The sequence below is a fragment of the Phocoena sinus genome, chromosome 13, assembly GCF_008692025.1.
Source record: "Phocoena sinus isolate mPhoSin1 chromosome 13, mPhoSin1.pri, whole genome shotgun sequence".
In the NCBI taxonomy this organism is placed as follows: domain Eukaryota; kingdom Metazoa; phylum Chordata; class Mammalia; order Artiodactyla; family Phocoenidae; genus Phocoena; species Phocoena sinus.
This window is the reverse complement of record NC_045775.1, coordinates 88,766,267-88,785,549: the sequence shown is the minus strand read 5'-3', so window position 1 is coordinate 88,785,549 and position 19,283 is coordinate 88,766,267. Positions and strand designations below refer to the sequence as shown.

The window sequence follows — 19,283 nt, the reverse complement described above, 5'->3', positions numbered from 1 at the left end:
TCGTGGCCGCTTGATGCCGACCTGTGATTCTGAAACCATCGCGCAGGAAATCATTCCCTCGTTTAAGAAGGACTTTGTTAGGCTGTGGCTGCACCTCTGTGTCAGCATTTGTCCATTTGTAAAGGTGCAGTGTGTTAAATTCTGCCCTCCAGGCGAGAAGGATTTAAGCTCTTATGTGACTTTTCAGGGGAGCCTTTCCAGGCTTCCTTAGAGGAACGGCAGTGAGGACCTTCACCAGGGGTGGGGGCAGGGGCCGCCAGGAAACACGGCCCGACTCTGCGAGGACCCGGGGACACACAGAGCAGGGCGGGCACACGAGCGGAGGGGAGGCTGCGGCCTGCCTCACCGAAAGCCGGCAGCTCTAGCCCACTTCACACCTTCTGGTCAAAATAATTGCTCGTGTTTTAGTCCAGTGTCGGTGCAGACTGACTGTTGTAATATGGGCTGTGGGAGCGCTGGGAGCTGCTCGCTGTGGTTTGGAAGCACATACCGGTCGTGCTGTGCAGCCCCGGCCCTGGCCCACGAATGCAGTGGACACACGGCCTGCGACGCAGGCGCTGTGCTGATGGCAGGCGACACACCGGGGGCAGCCCCCGGGGGTCCTCTCTCTCACCTGAAGAGAAGTGGGGGTGGTGATCACCTGTTTTCACGAGGCTGAACCACCTTTGACTTTGCCCATGAGGTCGGGAAGGAAAAAGGTGAATTTCCCGAGGGCTTAGGCATCTCTGGAGCGAGAGATTCCAACACGCAGTTCAGTATCTCGATTCTAGGATTGTGAGTCACGGGGTCTTACTTAACCTCAAGTTGGAGGTAAATCGTAGAAGGAATTAAAATCTGTTTCACATCACGTTCTGTCCCTCTGGAACATCAGAGTGGGTGAACGTGGCGGAGGACTGGGTTTCTGCTTGAAAACTGATACTGGTTATTTTCGTTTTAGATTGTTGAACCACTACGAGAGAAAATCAGAGATTTGGAAAAAAGGTATGTGTACTTTTTCTTTTGTCTAAGAAAATACTTATATCTTACTGACCTTAGAAGGTCAATATCTAATGTCAGTTCATCTCAGCTGAGTAATTAACTCTGTAATTTCAAAGATACAAGGCACTTTCAAGACAGGGACTTCTCCACGAGAACGTCAATTTTTACTCTAAAATTCGGATGCAGTGTTTTTAAATCTTTTTTTCCTCTGCTCATTAAAAAGTATTTCTGATGAAAGCTATGGGCTCTCTCCAGAAAAAAAATTATTTAAATGATTTTTTTAACATCTTTATTGGAGTATAATTGCTTTACAATGTTGTGTTTTTGCTGTATAACAGAGTGAATTAGCTACATGCATACGTATATCCCCATATCTCCTCCCTCTTGCGTCTCCCTGCCACCCTCCCTATCCCACCCTTCTAGGTGGTCGCAAAGCACTGAGCTGACCTCCCTGTGCTATGCGGCTGCTTCCCACTAGCTATCTATTTCACATTTGGTAGTATATATATGTCCATGCCACTCTCTCACTTCGTCCCAGCTTACCCTTCCCCTTGCCTTTGTCCTTTATTCCTGTCCTGCCCCTAGGTTCATCAGAACCTTTTTTTTTTTTTAGATTCCATATATATGTGTTAGTGTACGGTATTTGTTTTTCTCTTTCTGACTTACTTCACTCTGTATGACAGACTCTAGGTCCATCCACCTCACTACAAATAACTCAATTTTGTTTCTTTTTATGGCTGAATAATATTCCATCGTATATATGTGCCACATCTTTATCCATTCATCTGTTGATGGACAGTTAGGTTGCTTGCATGTCTTGGCTATTGTAAATAGTGCTGCAGTGAGCATTGTGGTATGTGACTCTTTGATGGTTTTCTCAGGGTATGTGCTCAGTATTGGGATTGCTGGGTCACATGGTAGTTCTATTTTTAGTTTTTTAAGGAACCTCCATACTGTTCTCTATAGTGGCTGTATCAATTTACATTCTTATCAACAGTGCAGGAGGGTTCCCTTTTCTCCACAGTCTCTCCCACATTTATTGTTTGTAGATTTTTTGATGATGGCCATTCTGACAGGTGTGAGGTGATACCATACTGTACTTTTGATTTGCATTTCTCTAATGATTAGTGATGTTGGGCATCCTTTCATGTGTTTGTTGGCCATCTGTATGTCTTTGGAGAAATGTCTATTTAGGTCTTCTGCCCATTTTTGGATTGGGTTGTTTTTTGTTGTTGCTTTTTTTTTTTTTTTTTTTTTTTTTTGCAGTACACGAGCCTCTCACTGTCGTGGCCTCTCCTGTTGCAGAGCACAGGCTCCAGACACGCAGGCTCAGCAGCCATGGCTCACGGGCCTAGCCGCTCCGCGGCATGTGGGATCTTCCCGGACCGGGGCACGAACTCATGTCCCCTGCATCGGCAGGCAGCCTCTCAATCACTGCTCCATCAGGGAAGCCCCTGTGCAAAAGCTTTTAAGTTTCATTAGGTCCCATTTATTTATTGTTGTTTTTATTTACATTACTCTAGGAGGTGGATCAAAAAAGATCTTGCTGTTACTTATGTCATAGAGTGTTCTGCCTATGTTTTCCTCTAAGAGTTTTATAGTGTCTGGCCTTACATTTAGGTATTTAATCCATTTTGAGTTTATTTTTGTGTATGGTGTTAGGAAGTGTTCTAATTTCATTCTTTTGCATGTAGCTGTCCAGTTTTCCCAGCACCATTTGTTGAAGAGGCTGTCTTTTCTCCGTTATATACTCTTGCCTCCTTTGTCAAAGATAAGGTGACCATATGTGCATGAGTTTATCTCTGGCCTTTCTGTCCTGTTCCATTGATCTGTATTTCTGTTTTTGTGCCAGTACCATACTGTCTTGATTACTGTAGCTTGGTAGTATAGTCTGAATTCTGGGAGACTGATTCCTCCAGCTCCATTTTTCTTTCTCAGGATTGCTTTGGCTATTCGGGGTCTTTTGTGTTTCCATACAACTTGTGAAATTTTTTGTTCTAGTTCTGTGAAAAATGCCAGTGGTAGTTTGATAGGGATTGCATTGAATCTGTAGACTGCTTTGGGTAGTAGAGTCATTTTCACAGTTGATTCTTACAATCCAAGAACATGGTATATCTCTCTATCTGTTTGTATCATCTTTCATTTCTTTCATCAGTGTCTTACAGTTTTCTGCATACAGATCTTTTTTCTCCTTAGATAGGTTTATTCCTAGATATTTTATTTTTGTTGCAGTGGTAAATGAGAGTGTTTCCTTCATTTCTCTTTCAGATTTTTCATCATTAGTGTATAGGAATGCAAGAGATTTCTGTGCATTAATTTTGTTTCCTGCTACTTTACCAAATTCATTGATTAGCTCTAGTACTTTTCTGGTAGCATCTTTAGGATTCTCTGTGTATAGTATGATGTCATCTGCAAACAGTGACAGTTTTACTTCTTTTCCGATTTGTATTCCTTTTATTTCCTTTTCTTCTGATTGCTGTGGCTAAAACTTCCAAAACTATGTTGAATAAGCGTGGTGAGAGTGGACAGCCTTGCATTGTTCCTGATCTTAGAGGAAATGGTTTCAGTTTTTCACCATTGAGGATGATGTTGGCTGTGGGTTTGTCATATATGGCCTTTATTATGTTGAGGTAAGTTCCCTCCATGCCCACTTTCTGGAGAGTTTTATCATAAATGAGTGTTGAATTTTGTCAAGCTTTTTCTGCATCTGTTGAGTATGATCATATGGTTTTTATCCTTCAATTTGTTAATATGGTGTAACACATTGATTTGCGTATATTAAAGAAATCCTTGCATTCCTGGGATAAACCCCACTTGATCATGGTGTATGATCCTTTTAATGTGCTGTTAGATTCTGTTTGCTAGTGTTTTGTTGAGGATTTGCATCTATGTTCATGCAGTGATATTGGCCTGTAGTTTCCTTCTTTGTCACATCCTTGTCTGGTTTTGGTATCAGGGTGATGGTGGCCTCGTAGAATGAGTTTGGAAGTGTTCCTCCCTCTGCTATATTTTGGAAGAGTTTGAGAGGATAGGCGTTAGCTCTTCTCTAAATGTTTGATAGAATTCGCCTGTGAAGCCATCTGGTCCTGGACTTTTGTTTGTTGGCAGATTTTTAATCACAGTTTCTGTTTCAGTGCTGTGATTGGTCTGTTTATATTTTGTATTTCCTTCCTGGTTCTGTCTCAGGAGGTTGTGCTTTTCTAAGAAATTTGTCCATTTCTTCCAGGTTGTCCATTTTATTGGGCATATAGTTTGCTTGTAGTAATCTTTCATGATCCTTTGTATTTCTGCAGTGTCGGTTGTTTACTTCTCCTTTTCATTCCTAATTCTATTGATTTGAGTCTTCTCCCTTTTTTTCTTGATGAGTCTGGCTAATGGTTTATCAATTTTGTTTATCTTCTCAGAGAACCAGCTTTTAGTTTTTATTGATCTTTGCTATTGTTTCCCTCATTTCTTTTTCATTTATTTCTGATCTGATCTTTATGATTTCTTTCCTTCTGCTAATTTTTTGGGTTTTTTTTGTTTTTCTTTCTCTTAACTGCTTTAGGTGTAAGGTTAGGTTGTTTATTTGAGATTTTTCTTATTTCTTGCGGTAGGATCGTTTGCTATAAACTTCCCTCTTAGAACTGCTTTTGCTGCATCCCGTAGGTTTTGCATCGTCATGTTTTCATTGTCATTTGTCTCTAGGTATTTTTTTGATTTCCTCCTCAGTGATTGCTTGGTTATTTAGTAGCGTAATGTTTAGCCTCCATGTGTTTGTATTGTTTACAGTTCTTTTTCCTGTAATTGACATCTAGTCTCATAGCATTGTGGTCAGAAAAGATACTTGATAGGATTTCAGTTTTCTTAAATTTACCAAGGCTTGATTTGTGACCCAAGATATGGTTTGTCCTGGGGAATGTTTCATGAGCACTTGAGAAGAAAGTGTATTCTGTTGTTTTTGGATGGAATGTCCTATAAATATCAATTAATTGAAGCTTGTGTTTCCTTATTTATTGTCATTTTGGATGATCTGTCCATTGGTGAAAGTGGGGTGTTAAAGTCCCCTACTATGATTGTGTTAGTGTTGATTTCCCCTTTTATGGCTGTTAACATTTGCCTTATGTATTGAGGTACTCCTGTGTTGGGTGCATAAATATTTACAATTGTTATATCTTCTTGGATTGATTCCTTGAACATTATGTAGTGTCCTTCTTTGTCTCTTGTAATAGTCTTTATTTTAAAGTCTATTTTGTCTGATATGAGTATTGCTACTCCAGCTTTCTTTTGATTTCCATTTGCATGGAATATCTTTTTCCATCCCCTCACTTCCGTCTGTATGTGTCCCTAGGTCTGCAGTGGGTCTCTTGTAAACAGCATATATAGGGGTCTTATTTTTGTATCCATTTAGCCAGTCTGTGTCTTTTGGTTGGAGCATTTAATCCATTTACATTAAAGGTAATTATTGATATGTATGTTCCTATTCCCATTTTCTTGTTTTTGTTTTGTTTTTGTAGGTCTTTTACTTTTTTGTTTCCTGTGTAGAGAAGTTCCTTTAGCATTTGTTGTAAAGCTGGTTTGGTGGTGCTGAAGTCTCTTAACTTTTCCTTGTCTGTAAAGGTTTTAGTTTCTCCTGCAAATCTGAATGGCATCCTTGCTGGGTAGAGTAATCTTGGTTGTAGGTTTTTCCCTTTCATCACTTTGTGTCCTGCCACTCCCTTCTGGCTTGCAGAGTTTGTTGAAAGATCAGCTGTTAACCTTATGGAGATTCCCTTGTATGTTATTTGTTGCTTTTCCCTTGCTGCTTTTAATAACTTTTCTTTGTGTTTAACTGTTGATAGTTTGATTACTATGTGTCTTGGCGTGTTTCTCTTTGGGTTTATCCTGTATGGACTCTCTGCGCTTCCTGGACTTGATTGGCTATTTCCTTTCCCATGTTAGGGAAGTTTTCAACTATAATCTCTTCAGATATTTTCTCAGACCCTTTCCTTTTCTCTTCTTCTGGGACCCCTGTAATTTGGATGTTGGTGCATTTAATATTGTCCTAGAGGTCTCTGAGACTGTCCTCAATTCTTTTCATTCTTTTGTCTTTATTCTGCTCTATGGTAGTTATTTCCACTATTTTATCTTCCAGCTCACTTATCCGTTCTTCTGCCTCAGTTATTCTGCTATTGATTTCTTCTAGAGTATTTTTTTTTTTTCCGGTACGCGGGCCTCTCACTGTTGCGGCCCCTCCCGCTATGGAGCACAGGCTCCGGACGCGTGGGCTCAGTGGCCATGGCTCACGGGCCCAGCTGCTCCGTGGCGTGTGGGATCCTCCCAGATCTGGGTGTGAACCCCCATCCCCTGCATCGGCAGGCAGACTCTCGACCACTGCGCCAACAGGGAAGCCCTAGAGTATTTTTAATTTCAGTGATTGTGCTGTTCATCACTGTTAGTTTGCTCTTTAGTTCTTCTAGGTCCTTGTTAATTGTTTCTTGTATTTTGTGCATTGTTTCTGAGATTTTGGGTCGTCTTTCCTATCATTGCTCTGAATTCTTTTTCAGGTCGGTTGCCTATTGTGTCTTCATTTATTGGTCTGGTAGGTTTTTACCTTGCTCCTTCGTCTGTGACGTATTTTTTGATGGGTGGGGCTGTGTTCCTGTCTTAGTGGTTGTTCAGCCTGAGGCGTCCAGCACTGGAGTTTGCAGGCAGTTGGATAGAGCTGGGTCTTGGTGCTGAGATGAGATCCTCCGGCAGGCCTCACTCCGATTGATGTTCCCTGGGGTCTGAGGTTCTGTGTTAGTCCAATGGTTTGGACTCGGAGCTCCTACCACAGGAGCTTGGGCCCAGCCTCTGGCCTGGGAACTGAGATCCCGCAAGCCAGTCACTGGTGGTTCCTCCCGCCCCCTTAGGTGTCCATGGTCCCCCACCGGTGCCCGGTAGGTGCCCTAGTTGTGTGGAGACACAAAGTTAATTGATTTTTTTCAGGAGTCTTCCCGAAGCCCGACCCCGGATCCTGTGGGAAAGCCTTTCCTCTAAGGCCCTCTGTCAGTTTGATTTCTGCAACCTGGGACGATGCAGACACATGTCCACATCAGTGTCATTGGTCCCCCTGCCAATAAAATTCCCAGACGGTCTGAATGTTGGTAGAAGGAAGGATCTAGGGGTGTTGAAACCTTCCTTTCCCAAGCCCTGCGGATTTCTCAGTTCCTGCAGACTCGTGGCACACAGTCTGAGGCCACGCCTGCCCTCTTTTGGCTCCAGCAGGCGGTCAGACGGTTTCTAGCACCTGCTGACCATCTCAGAGGATTCCAAAGTAGGAATGCCATTTGTTGGGCCTGGAACCTAGGACCACATGGAAGCACCATGGGACGTTAGGGATGGGGAGCCTGTGATTCGTCCCATTCAGTCGTTTGTTTGCTTTTGTCCCCATACTGCCAATACATCGGGAAGCTTCCAGAACTGAGTCCAGGCGAAGTGGCTGGGAGGGAAGAATGGTATTAGGTCGTGGACACTCTCGCTTGAATCGGTTTCCAGAGGAAGGTCCTGGGTCCTGCTCATGCTGTGTCTGGGCTCCATCTCTGTCTTGGCCTCGGGCACGGGGACCTCTCCCTTGAGCGTGTGTAGAAAACTTCCAAGTGTCTGGAGTAGCAGTTGGGTCTTAAGAGCTTTAAAAAAGAAAAAGGAAGACATTCATTCATTAAAGTTTGTGTATATTTTTTCCCCCTGGGACGTGTTTGGACGATGTGCTTAGCCTTGTGTGAGCCTGTTATCAAGTCTAGAATAAGAAGGTAGAAACGGAGAGCAATTTTTTTTGATCTCGGTGTTTTCATTAAATGATGAAGGAGGATGGAGAAAATTCATCAGGCTAAATGTGTTCGTTCACTCTCTTCTTGCCCTCAGCCGATGGTTATTTGCAGTCACCAAGCTATCAATTTTAACTCTTACCTGGAGCAAACGTTGTTACTTGTTTTTTTAACCGATTCCATCACTAATAGAAGGCTGTTATTTGTGCTTTAATCTTTCTTGCTACTATCCGGTGCTGAAATGACACTGCCTGTAACATTTCATTGGATGGGAACCAGAAATCCTGCCTTCGATAGGACTGCTGTAATTTGAGGACTCTTAATTGAAGCTGTTTAAAAAATAAACAGTTTACAGTAAGAAGTAACTCACCGCAAGTTTTACCTTGGCTGAAAAAGAAAGAAAAAATCTGCCCACCGGTGATTATTTTCCTTAGAGAATAGCATTAACTTTCTTATGAAAAGAACGTGGATCATTTAGGTAACTCTCCAAAGGCAGTGGCTTTACACACAGGATCTCTTGAATTCTGAGAATTATACAAACTCCCTTTGATACTTCTGTGATGTTGTTGTTCCTTTTAACTCGGGAAGAGACGCACACGTGACTGTAATCTGAAATAGTTTTCTGGTAACTCATTCCTGTGAAACTGTGAGAGTTCCCAGTAAGCTGGGCACCGAGGGTGAGTGCCCGCCCCGCGGGGCTGCTTTGCTGTGACTCAGCCTAAAAGGGTTCTGTCCCTCCAGTGGGCGAGCCAGTCAGGTGACAGCTGGGCCCTGGTTACTGGGTGAGTCAGAAGGTCAGGTACGGACGTGACCTTGCGGAAGCTGGAGGAGCTCGGTCTAGTTTCATTGCTCCTGACTTTGTGGGATAGGAATGTTCACACAGCCATCCTGACCCCAGCAGCATAAGGATGTCACTGGGAGGAAATACATGATCGCCACTTGGGGGCAGAGGGGCGCCAAGAAGTAAGGACACAGTTGACAGGTCAGCACCAGTTTACACAGGGAGGCACAGGGGTCAGTGCCGTCCGAGCAGCCTGGCTCGTGGACGCTACCGTGTGTTGTTTTTAGAGAGTACTGACACCTGGGCCCCACTGCCTGCAATGATGCTCTCATTGGCCTAGCATGCAGACTGGGCTTTGGGAGTTTGCACATCTCCCCAAGTCATTCTAATGTACAGGCAAGTTTGATTTCTTTTCTTTCTTTCTTTCTTTTTTTTTATTGACATACAGTGGGTTGACAGTGTTGTGACTCTCTGGTCTTCCGGTCCTCCTGACCTCACGCTCCAGTTCCTAATAGTTGGATTGCATGCTGTTTCATTCCATCTCTACATCTTTAAACATTCTTTGAATAGATAGCAGGTAATAATGCTCATTAAAATTCTAAGTAAAAGTACCTAGGCTCTCCTAACAGAGAGGAAGGTTAGAGTGTGGAATGGGATAACTGGTGACTGTAGGCTCCATCTGGGGGGTAAGGAAAGGTCCGTTACTGAATTCACGCTTCGTTCTGCCTTCCTGCCGCTTCTCACTCAGAAATGCAGGCTTCAGGTGCGCGGCCTCCCGACCCTGCCCCATGGCTGCTGTGTCCCCAGCGCAGGGCGTGGCCTGGAACAGGTGCTCCAGAAAAGGTACCTAACACACGAATACGTGGGTGAGCGACACCTGGGTAGGATTTTAAAGGGGCCCCGGCCTTAGAGAAGCCCACACCTCGCCCTTGCCCTGTTCACCCAGCTTGGGGCTCGGGGCTGAGCCACCACCCCCTCGCACGGCCAGCTCGGTCACCCGGCTGTCACCACAGCCTGGGGGTGCACACCCAGGAGGACCCTGGCTCCCGCCTAGAGCTTTGTGCCCCGAGTCCTCAAAGCAAGGAACAGGGGCCGTGAGATCGTTTTTTAAACGTTCAGTAACATGATCACCCATGTGGAATCTGAAACTTGGTTGTTACACGTCAGAGAAAAACAGGGCACGAAAGCAGCCAACGTTGCATTTCTTAAATCAAGGGCTTCTTAGCACACACTGTTTGAAGCGGTTTTCTTAGTCGTCCTGCACCAGTGACTGTGTCAGGTGGCTGTGTCTGCTTCAGTTTTATTTCTTTTAAGGATATTTCCTATAAGAAAACAGTTTGCTCTTCCTGCCTGGTGTAAATAGCATATCTGGTTTCATGTTAAGCTTTCATGCAGGCACTGTTCCAAGCTCACCACTTGGATGAAAATCGGTTTCAGTGGACAAATTGGCCACCTCTTCCTGGATGCACAAGTCTTGTCCTGTGTTCCCTCCGCCCACTTCATTCCCAGGGTGCAGCCCTGGCGCCCCCCCCGCCCCCGCCGTGACTCTCTCTAAAACCCTTCAGCCTGGAGGGGATGAACCCTCCGTGGGTGGGTGAGGGAAGGGAGACAGTCAGGACGGCCTGGAGGAGAAGCGGGCTGGTGGGCAGCGCGGGGAGGGTGGGATGGAGCTGAGTCAGCTGGGCCCGTGGATGCTGGGAGCTCAGACTGAGGCTGGAGCAGGGGTGTCGGGCCCTCGGAGAACGGGGTACCGGGCAGGTGGGAGGGCTGCCCCGGCCAGTGCTGGGGCTTTGTCATCCTCCCCGGCCCCGCTTCATCAAGTGCTTGCTGTGGTGGCCGGGTCCCAGGACGGCTTGCGGGCAGCCCTCTGGCTCGAGGGAGCAGGAAACCCGAGGTGCCCAGAGCGCCTGGGGGTCTTGCCCCAGGGGTGTGGACGGGGTCACAGAACTGACACAGGAAGGCTGGCATTCTCACCATCCCCTGGGCGTCTCCCAGCTGCCTGCCTGTGTTTGGCGTCTGCATGGCGAACTTGACCTTTTGAGAGTCTGGAAGCTCCTACAGGGGATCACATGCACTGCCAACTCGCCCAGCTCTGTTGTCAGCGAGCTTCACTCCTTCAGGAGACGAGAAGCACCTGCTTCAAGGTCTTCTGTCTGAGGACCTGTCCTGCGCCGTTCAGTTCAGCCACTGAGGAGATGCGTTCCACGTCCTGGCTGCGGGTGTGGGGCGGATGGAGACAGGGCCCCCGCCCAGCACATCTGCAGTTAAAATAATAACTCTAGAGCTGCTTTCTCCACATTTTTTAAAAAGCCCTTTTGTTTCTGACCGAATCACTTTAAGAGTGGATATTTCAAGTCTATATTTATCAACTCTCTTTTGAAACTTTATATGTCTTTTATGCTGCCCCAGCCCTGGAACATCCGTGTGGGTTGGGGACTGGTGGCACCTTGATGGGGGCAAGAGGCATTGAAAGATAAGGTGAGACCCCAGACAGGTTCAGATGGACCATGGTGGGCAGAAAGGGCTGATGCCCAGTCGCTTTGTCCAGGGCCCCCAGCTGGGTAGGGGGGGCTGGAATTGTGAAACTGCCCGAAGAGGGGAAGAGTCTTAACACCTTCTCTTCCTCCTGGGGGTACAGTCGGCAGGGCTGGGTCTGTGACCCCACACAGCCGATATCTTCCTCCCAGGCCTGGGCACGGCATCTCGAGAACGCCACCCCTCCTGTGTTTTGTGTTCAGCCCTGGCTGCTGGTGGCTGGTACTTCCTGACGTTTTCCCTGTCCAGGGATAGCATCACATGTCACACCTGTGTGATTGTAAACAAGGAGCAGGTTGATCTTGAGCTCAGGGTTAACCAGTGCTTGCTTGGTTGCCGCAGCCCTCTTTTGCAGAAGAGAAGGGAGCAGATAGTAACAGTTCTCAAATCCGGCATTTGTTTTGGTGGCAAGTAGAGAAAATACTCACATGAGATGTTTGACTCTTTCTTTTATAATCTCTTTATGTTATACAGCTTCACCCAGAAATACCCGCCTGTAAAATTTTTATCAGAAAAGGACCGTAAAAGAATTTTGGTAAGTTTACACACCTGCTTCACATTTGTAATCGAGGAATTTGCTTTTTAAATGGAAGTGTAATTCACAGCCTGTGAAAGTCACCGGTCCAGTATATACAGTTCAGCCTGCACAGTGGTTTATGGTTTGTTCACAAAGTCCTGCACCAACTCCACATCCTAATGCCAGAACATTTTATCACCCAAGGAAACCCCATAGCCATCAGCAGTCATTTCCCATCCCAGCCCCCTCCCCCCCCCCAGCTCCTGGCAACCACGAGAACGACTTTCCGTCTCTATGGATTTGCCTGTTTGGGGCATTTCAAATGATACAATGTGTGGTCTTTCTCTAAAACTTCAATGTTTCCAAGGTTCGTCTGTGCTGTAGACAAATCTGGACTTCATTCCTTTTTAGAGTTGAATAATATTCCATTGTGTGGTGGTACCACACTTTGGTTATGCAGTTATCAGTTGCTGGGCCTTTGGGGTTGGTTGTTTCTCCTTTGAGGTTATTGTGAATAATGCTGTTGTGAACATAACGGGTGGGTACAAGGTTCTGTGGACATAGGTTTCCTCTCCTTTTGGGTATATGTACACCTAGGAGAGGAATTACCAGGTCGTATGGTGACCCTGTGTGTAACTTTCTGAGGAAATGTGAAACTTTCCGGAGCAGTGGTTTTTAAGCCCTTTGCTGGTTCACACACTACCTTGATAAATACACTGGGAGCTTCCTCGGCTAGTGGTCTGCTTGTTAAACGCGAATACAAATTCACCTGTGAAAGAACCCCACGTGCGTGCCGTGCAGCAGTGTGTCCAAGGAGATCGGCACCTTTGCATTTTTAAGAGTGCCAGCTTTGTTGAGATATAGTTCACGTACTGTGCAACTCGCCCCCTAAAGTGTACAATTCAGTCGTTTTTAGTACATTCACAGGGTTGTGCAGCCATCATCGATTTCAGAACGTTTTGTCCCCAAAGAAGCCCTGAGCCTGTGAGCAGTCACTCCCCATTTCCGCAGCCCCTCCACCCCTAGGCAACCAGGAATTGACTTTCTGTCTGTGGACATGAGCCAGTTCTGGTGTTCATACAGGTGCAATAATGCACTGTTTGGCCTTTTGTGACCAGCTAGCATGTTTGTAACATTTATTCATGTTGCAGCATTTATCTGTACTTCACATCTTTTCATTACCAAGTAATATTCCATGGTATGGATAGGACACATTTTATTTATCCATTTATTCTATGAGTCATGTGGCAGCCCTTTAAACTTTGGAGGAACTGCCAGACTGTTTGCCACATCGGCTGCACCGTTTCACATCCCATGACACGCAGCCGTGTATGAGGAGTCCGATTTCTCTACGTCCTTGTCAACGCTTGTCATGATAGGTCTTTGTGAGTAGCCCTGCTCGTAGGTGTGAAGTGCGCTCTCATTGTGGTTTTGATTTGAGTTTCCTGATGGCTGACGATGTTGAGCATCTTTTCATGGGCTTATTGGCCATTTCTGTATCTTCCATGGAGAAATGTCTACTCAGACACTTAGGCCATTTTAAAATTGGGTTCTTTTTCTTTTCATTATTGAGTTCTTTATCCTAGATCTAAGTTTCTTATCAGATACTTGATTTGCAAGTATTTTTTCCCCGTTCTGTGGGTTGTCTTTTTGCTTTCTTGATGGTATTCTTTGAAGATTTAAATACCAGTGAAGCTTATTTTTTCTTTTGTTCCTTGTGCTTTGGTGTCACATTTAAGAAGTCATAGCCTAGGGTCTTCCCTGGTGGTGCAGTGGTTAAGAATCCACCTGCCGATGCAGGGGACGTGGGTTTGAGCCCTGGTCTGGGAAGAACCCACATGCCACGGAGCAACTAAGCCTGTGCGCCACAGCTACTGAAGCCCGTGCCCCTAGAGCCTGTGCTCCGCAACAAGAGAAGCCACCGCAATGAGAAGCCCGTGCACCACAACTACTGAGCCTGTCCCCTAGAGTCTATGAGCCATAACTACTGAGCCCGCGTGCCACAGCTCCTGAAGCCCACACACCTAGAGCCCGTGCTCTGCAAAAAGAGAAGCCACCGCAATGAGAAGCCCGTGCACTGCCACAAAGAGTAGCCCCCACTCGCCACAACTAGAGAAAGCCCGCGGGCAGCAATGAAGACCCAAAGCAGCCAAAAATAAATAAATAAATTAAAAAAAAAAAGAAGTCATAGCCTAATCCAAGGTCACAAAGATTTGCCATGTTTTTTTCCTAAGAGTTTTACAGCTTTAGTGTCTTACATTTAGGTCTCTGATCCATTTTGTGTTCATTTTTATGCATGGATTTAGATACGAGTCTCCTGTCCTTTGGCCTGTGGCTGCCAGTGGTCCAGCACTGTTGGCTGACAGGACCAGTCATGGCCTGTTGAATTGTCTTACCACCCTTGTCAGAAGTGAGCTGACCGTAATTGTGAATGTTTATTTCTGGACTCAGTTCTGTCTGTCGATCTATATGCCTATCCTTGTGCCAGTACCACACTGCCTTAATTACTGTAGCTTTGCAGTAAGTTTTGAAACTGGGAATTGTGGGTCCTCCACCTTTGTTCTTCAAGATCATTTTGACTGTTCTGGACCCATTACAGTTCTTTGTGAATGTTAAGTCCAGCCCGTCAGTTTCTCCAAAGAAGCCAGCTGAGGTTCTTACAGAGACGCGTGGAATCTGTTGGTCAGTTTGGGCCGTATTGCTATCTTAACAGTATTGTCTTCCGGTTCTTGAACATGGAGTGTCTTTCCATTTATTTAGGTCTTCAGTAGTTTCTTTTAACTTTTTTTTTGTAGTTTTCAGGATACAAATTTTGTACTTTATTTGTTAAATTTATTCTAAAGTGTCTTAGCCTTTTTGATGCTAGTATAAATTGAATTGTTTTGCCAGTTTCATTTTTCTATTGCATGTTCTCTTGGTAAATAGAAATACAATTGACTTTTGTCTTAATGTCCTGCAACCTTGCTCAACTCGTTGGTGAGTTCTAATAGTTTTAAGTGGATTCCGTCGGATTTTCATGCAGGTCATGTTATCTGTAATTATAGGTGGTTTAGCTTTTGCCTTTTCAATATGGATGCTTTGTATTTCACCTTCTTGCCTAATTGTCTTGGCTGGAACCTCTAATACAGTGTTGAACAAAAGTGGGAGGAGCAGACGTCCTTGTCTTGTTCCTGATCTCAGGGGAAAGGTTTCAGCCTTCCACCATCAAGGGCCGTGTTAGCTGTGGGTTTTCAGAGATGCCTTTCATCAGGTTGAGGAAGTTCCCTTCTCTTCCTAGTTTGTTCATTTTGCAACCACCCTTGCACACCTGTGATAAATCCCAGCTGATTACCGTGTATAATCCTTTTTTGTATATTGCTGGATTTGATTTGCTAATATTTTGTTGAGGATTTTTATGCTTATGTTTATAAGAGATATTGGTCTAGAATTTACCTTTTTTATGAGGTCTTCTTCTGGTTTTTGTATCAGAGTAATAATGGCCTCGTAGGATAAGTGGGGCAGTGTTTTTTCCTCTTCTACTCTTTGGGAAGACTTTGAAGATCTGGCATTACAGTTGACCCTTGAACAACATGGGTTTGAACGGTGCCAGTGCACTTATATGTGGATTTTTTTCAGTAAAGACACACTACAGGGACTTTCCTGGTGGTGCAGTGGTTAAGAGTCCACCTGCCAATGCAGGGGACACGGGTTTGAGCCCTGGTCTGGGAAGATCCCACATGCCGTGGAGCAGCTAAGCCCGTGCACCGCAACTACTGAGCCTGCGCTCTAGAGCCCACAAGACACAACTGCTGAGCCTGCGTGCCACAGCTGCTGAAGCCCACGCACCTGGAGCCTGTGCTCCGCAACGAGAAGCCACCACAATGAGAAGCCTGTGCACCGCAATGAAGAGTAGCCCCCGCTCGCCACAACTAGAGAAAGCCAACACGCAGCAACGAAGACCCAGTGCAACCAAGAAAAATAAATAAATACATAAATTTACTTAAAAAAAAAAAAGACACACTGCAGTCCGTACTACACGATCTGTGGTTGGTTGAATCTGCAGATGTGGAACCACAGATGTGGAGGACTGACTGTAAAGTTATCTTGGATTTCCCACCGTGTGGTTGTTTGGCACCCCTGACCCCTGAGTTGTTTGAAGGTCTACGGTAAGTCTTCTTTAAATGTTTGGTGAAGTTCACCAGAGAAGCCATCTGCACTTAGGCTTAATTCAATCTCTTGTTACAAACCTATGCAGTTTTCTGTTTCTTCTTGAGTTACTTCTGGTAGTTTGTATCTTTCTAGGAATTTCACTGCTTTAGCTGCATGTGGTAAGTTTTGGGAATGCTGTTTCTTCATTGTCGTTCATTTCAAAGTCTTTTCTAATTTCCTTTATAATTTATTCTTTGATCCATTAGTTACTTGGGAGTGTGTCATTTAATTTCTACATACTTGTGAATTTCTCAGATACCTTTGTTATCGATATCTAATTTCACTCCCTTGTATCAGAGAACATACCTTGTGTGATCCGGATCCTTTTAAATTTGTTGCGGCCTGTTTTATGGCCTGGGCTATAGTGTCTCCTGGAGAACTTCATGTGCTCTTAAAGGGACTGTGTACCATGCCGCTGCTGAGTGGAGTGTTCCATAGGTCTCTGTTCGGTCCAGGTGGCTTGTCACGCTTTTCAAGTGTTTTATTCCCTTGTTAATCTGCTGCATAGCTCTGTCCAGTATCGAGGATGAGGTATTGATGTTTGCCGTTTTTGTTGTTGAATTCTGTTTCCCCCTCTGATTCTTTCAACTTCACTTCATGTATTTTGGGTCTCTGCTGTAGGTGCATAAATGTTTGTAACTGTTATATCCACTTGATGGATCGACCCTTTTATCCTTATAAAATGCCCCCTTTTTATCTGTGAACATTTTTTGTTTTAAAGTTTATTTTGTCTGATAGCATTGTAGCCACTCCATCTTTCTTATTGTTGTTTCTATGCCGTGTTTTATATTTTCACATTCAGCGCGTTATATCTTCGAGTCGACAGTGTCCTCGTTAGACAGTGTGTGGTTGGATCTCATTTTTTCTAGTGTTCTGCCTTTTGAGTAATTGTTTAATCCATTCACATTAATGTTATTTTTGACATAGTTGATTTTTATTTTTGCCACTTCATTTTGTTTTGTTTGCTTCACATCTTTGTTCCTCTGTTCTCCATTACTGTTTTCTTTTGCATTAAGTGAATCTTCTCTTGTATAACATTCGAATTCCTTTAAAGATTTTTTTTTTTTTACTGTATTTCAAAAATTTGTTTTGTTCCTGGTTGCTCTAGTGCTCACCACATACGCCCTAACTCATGACTCTGCTCCAGGTTTATACTGTGGGCCAGTGAGGTGTAGAAATGCCCCCTGCATTAGTTCTGTGTATTACTTCTATCCATGTTACAAACCCAACACACTGTTACGATTATTACTTTATACAAGTTTATATCTTTTAAATAAACTGAGTGAATAAAGCAGAGAAAGGATATATTTATGGAATTTGTTACATTAACCTTTTTATAACGTTTTTATCAACCTTCATTTGTTCCTGTGGGTTTGAGTTAACTTTGGTGTCATTTCCTTACTGCAAACAACTTAGCTCTCACCTACCTTCTTTGCACTATTGTTGTCAAATATATTTCTGTATTTTATAAGGATAAATAATATATTATTTTGTTCAAGTGGCTTTTTCTTTTTTGTTGTGGTAAAATGTATCTAACATAAAATTTATTAATCATTGTTAAGTGTATAGTTCTTTGGCTTTAAGTGTGTCCACATTGTTGTGCTAAGTAGTTTGGTCTTTAAATTTAAAACAATTAAGAGGAAAAGGGAAAAAATGCAATTATGTTGCCTTTTATAGTTACTCAATTACTTTATTCTCCCCCCACCCCCCAGTATCGTCTGCCTTGGGCCTGAAGAATTTACTATTTCTTTTTTTTTTTTTTTTTTTTTTTTTGCGTTACGCGGGCCTCTCACTGTTGTGGTCTCTCCCATTGCGGAGCACAGGCTCCGGACGCGCAGGCTCAGCAGCCATGGCTCACGGGCCCAGCTGCTCCGCGGCATGTGGGATCTTCCCGGACCGGGGCACGAACCTGTGTCCCCCGCGTCGGCAGGCGGACTCTCAACCACTGCGCCACCAGAGAAGCCCGAATTTAGTATTTCTTGTATGGCAGGTCTGATACCAATGAATTCTCTTACTTCTTACCTCTCCCTGTTTTTTATCTCTATAAGTTACCTTTGGTGTCTGTAGATTCTCGGCTGTAGTTTCTCTCTACTGCTTTCTCCGTCATTTGTTATGAAATGTCAGCTGTGAGTCACACTGGGGTTCCCTGCGCTTCAGGGGCCATTCTCTTTTCCTGTTGTTCAGTTTCCTGCGGCTGCTGTAATAATTCCACCAACCCCGTAGCTCAGAACAGCAGGAGCTCCCAGCTCTGGACGCTGGAAGTGTAAATCCAAGTTGTCGGCAGGGCTGTGCTCTGTCTGGAGTCGTTCCCAGCCTTTCTCTGCACTCTGTTGTGGCCAGTAGTCCCTGAAGCCCTGCCTTGTGGGGCATCACCCCAGCCTTTGCCTCCATCACCAAGCACTTCTCTCCCCATGTCTCACGCTGGACTCACGGTCCACCCTGATCCACTCTGACCTCACCTGAACTAATTACACCTGCAGTAGCCCTGTTTCCAAATAAGGTCACGTTCTGAGGTTCCCAGGAGGACATACATTTTGCAGGACAGTATTCAACCCAGTGCACCTGCTTTCAGACTTCATCTTTGTCTCTGGTTTTCATCATTTTTAGTGTGACGTGTCGGCGTGCATCTACCCGTGTTTACATTTTCCTACGTGGAGTTAGTGGAGCTTCTTGAAGTGTAGGTTACTGTGTTTCCTCAGCTTGGGGAGTTTCAGCCATTGTTTCCTTGAGCATTTCTCTGTTCCTCTTTCTTCCTTTTTCCCGTTACACATTGGGGTAGTTATTGGCGTCTCATGCTTGCTAGAGGCTCTATTCACTCTCCCTTATTTTCTCCTTTTTTTTTTTTTTTTTAAATTATTTATTTATTTTTGGCTGCGTTGGGTCTTTGTTGCTGCGCGCGGGCTTTCTCTAGCTGTGGCGAGCGGGGGCTACTCTTCGTTGCGGTGCGTGGGCTTCTCACTGTGGTGGCTTCTCTTTGTTGTGGCGCACAGGCTCAGTAGTTGTGGCGCACGGGCTTAGTTGCTCCACAGCATGTGGGATCTTCCCGGACCAGGGCTCAAACCTGTGTCCCTTGCACTGGCAGGCGGACTCTCAACCACTGTGCCACCAGGGAAGCCCTTTCTCTCTGTTCTTCACGGTGCATAAGCCCCTTTGGTCCAGCGTCAAGTTGGCCGATTTGTGCTTCTCCAGATCCAGAAGATTGTCGGATCTCTCTGGCCCACGTTTCTTTTTGGTTTCTGTGCTTGTCAGCATAGAATTTCCATCTGTTTCTGTCTTTTAAGTTTCCTCTTTTTTGTCTCTTTACTTCCTTAATCTGCTTTCCTCCAGCTCTTTGAGTATATCTGTGGTGGCTGCTTAGGAGACTGTCACGTCCGTCACCTGGGTCCCACAGGCAGTTTTGTTGCCTGGTTGCTTTCCTGTGCCTGAGTCACATGCAACTGTTGCTTTGCACATCTCGACATTTTTGGTAGAAAACTAGACATTCTGGGTAGTTCATTGCAGCAGCTCTGGATCCTGA

At 44.8% G+C, this 19,283-nt stretch overlaps 1 protein-coding gene across 5 annotated transcripts in view; it reads left to right on the top strand.

Moving 5' to 3' along the window:
* UXS1 (UDP-glucuronate decarboxylase 1) overlaps positions 1-19,283 on the top strand; it is a 76,168-nt gene that overhangs the window by 17,976 nt on the left and 38,909 nt on the right. For 3 of the 5 annotated variants that reach the window (XM_032652645.1, XM_032652644.1, XM_032652647.1), the window contains 2 exons: positions 938-981; positions 11,536-11,596. In XM_032652645.1, coding sequence (XP_032508536.1) covers positions 938-981; positions 11,536-11,596 — 105 coding nt within the window. Of the gene's footprint in view, positions 1-937; positions 982-8,974; positions 9,104-11,535; positions 11,597-19,283 lie in introns of all 5 variants that reach the window. The other 2 variants (XM_032652648.1, XM_032652649.1) reach the window with 2 other exon arrangements.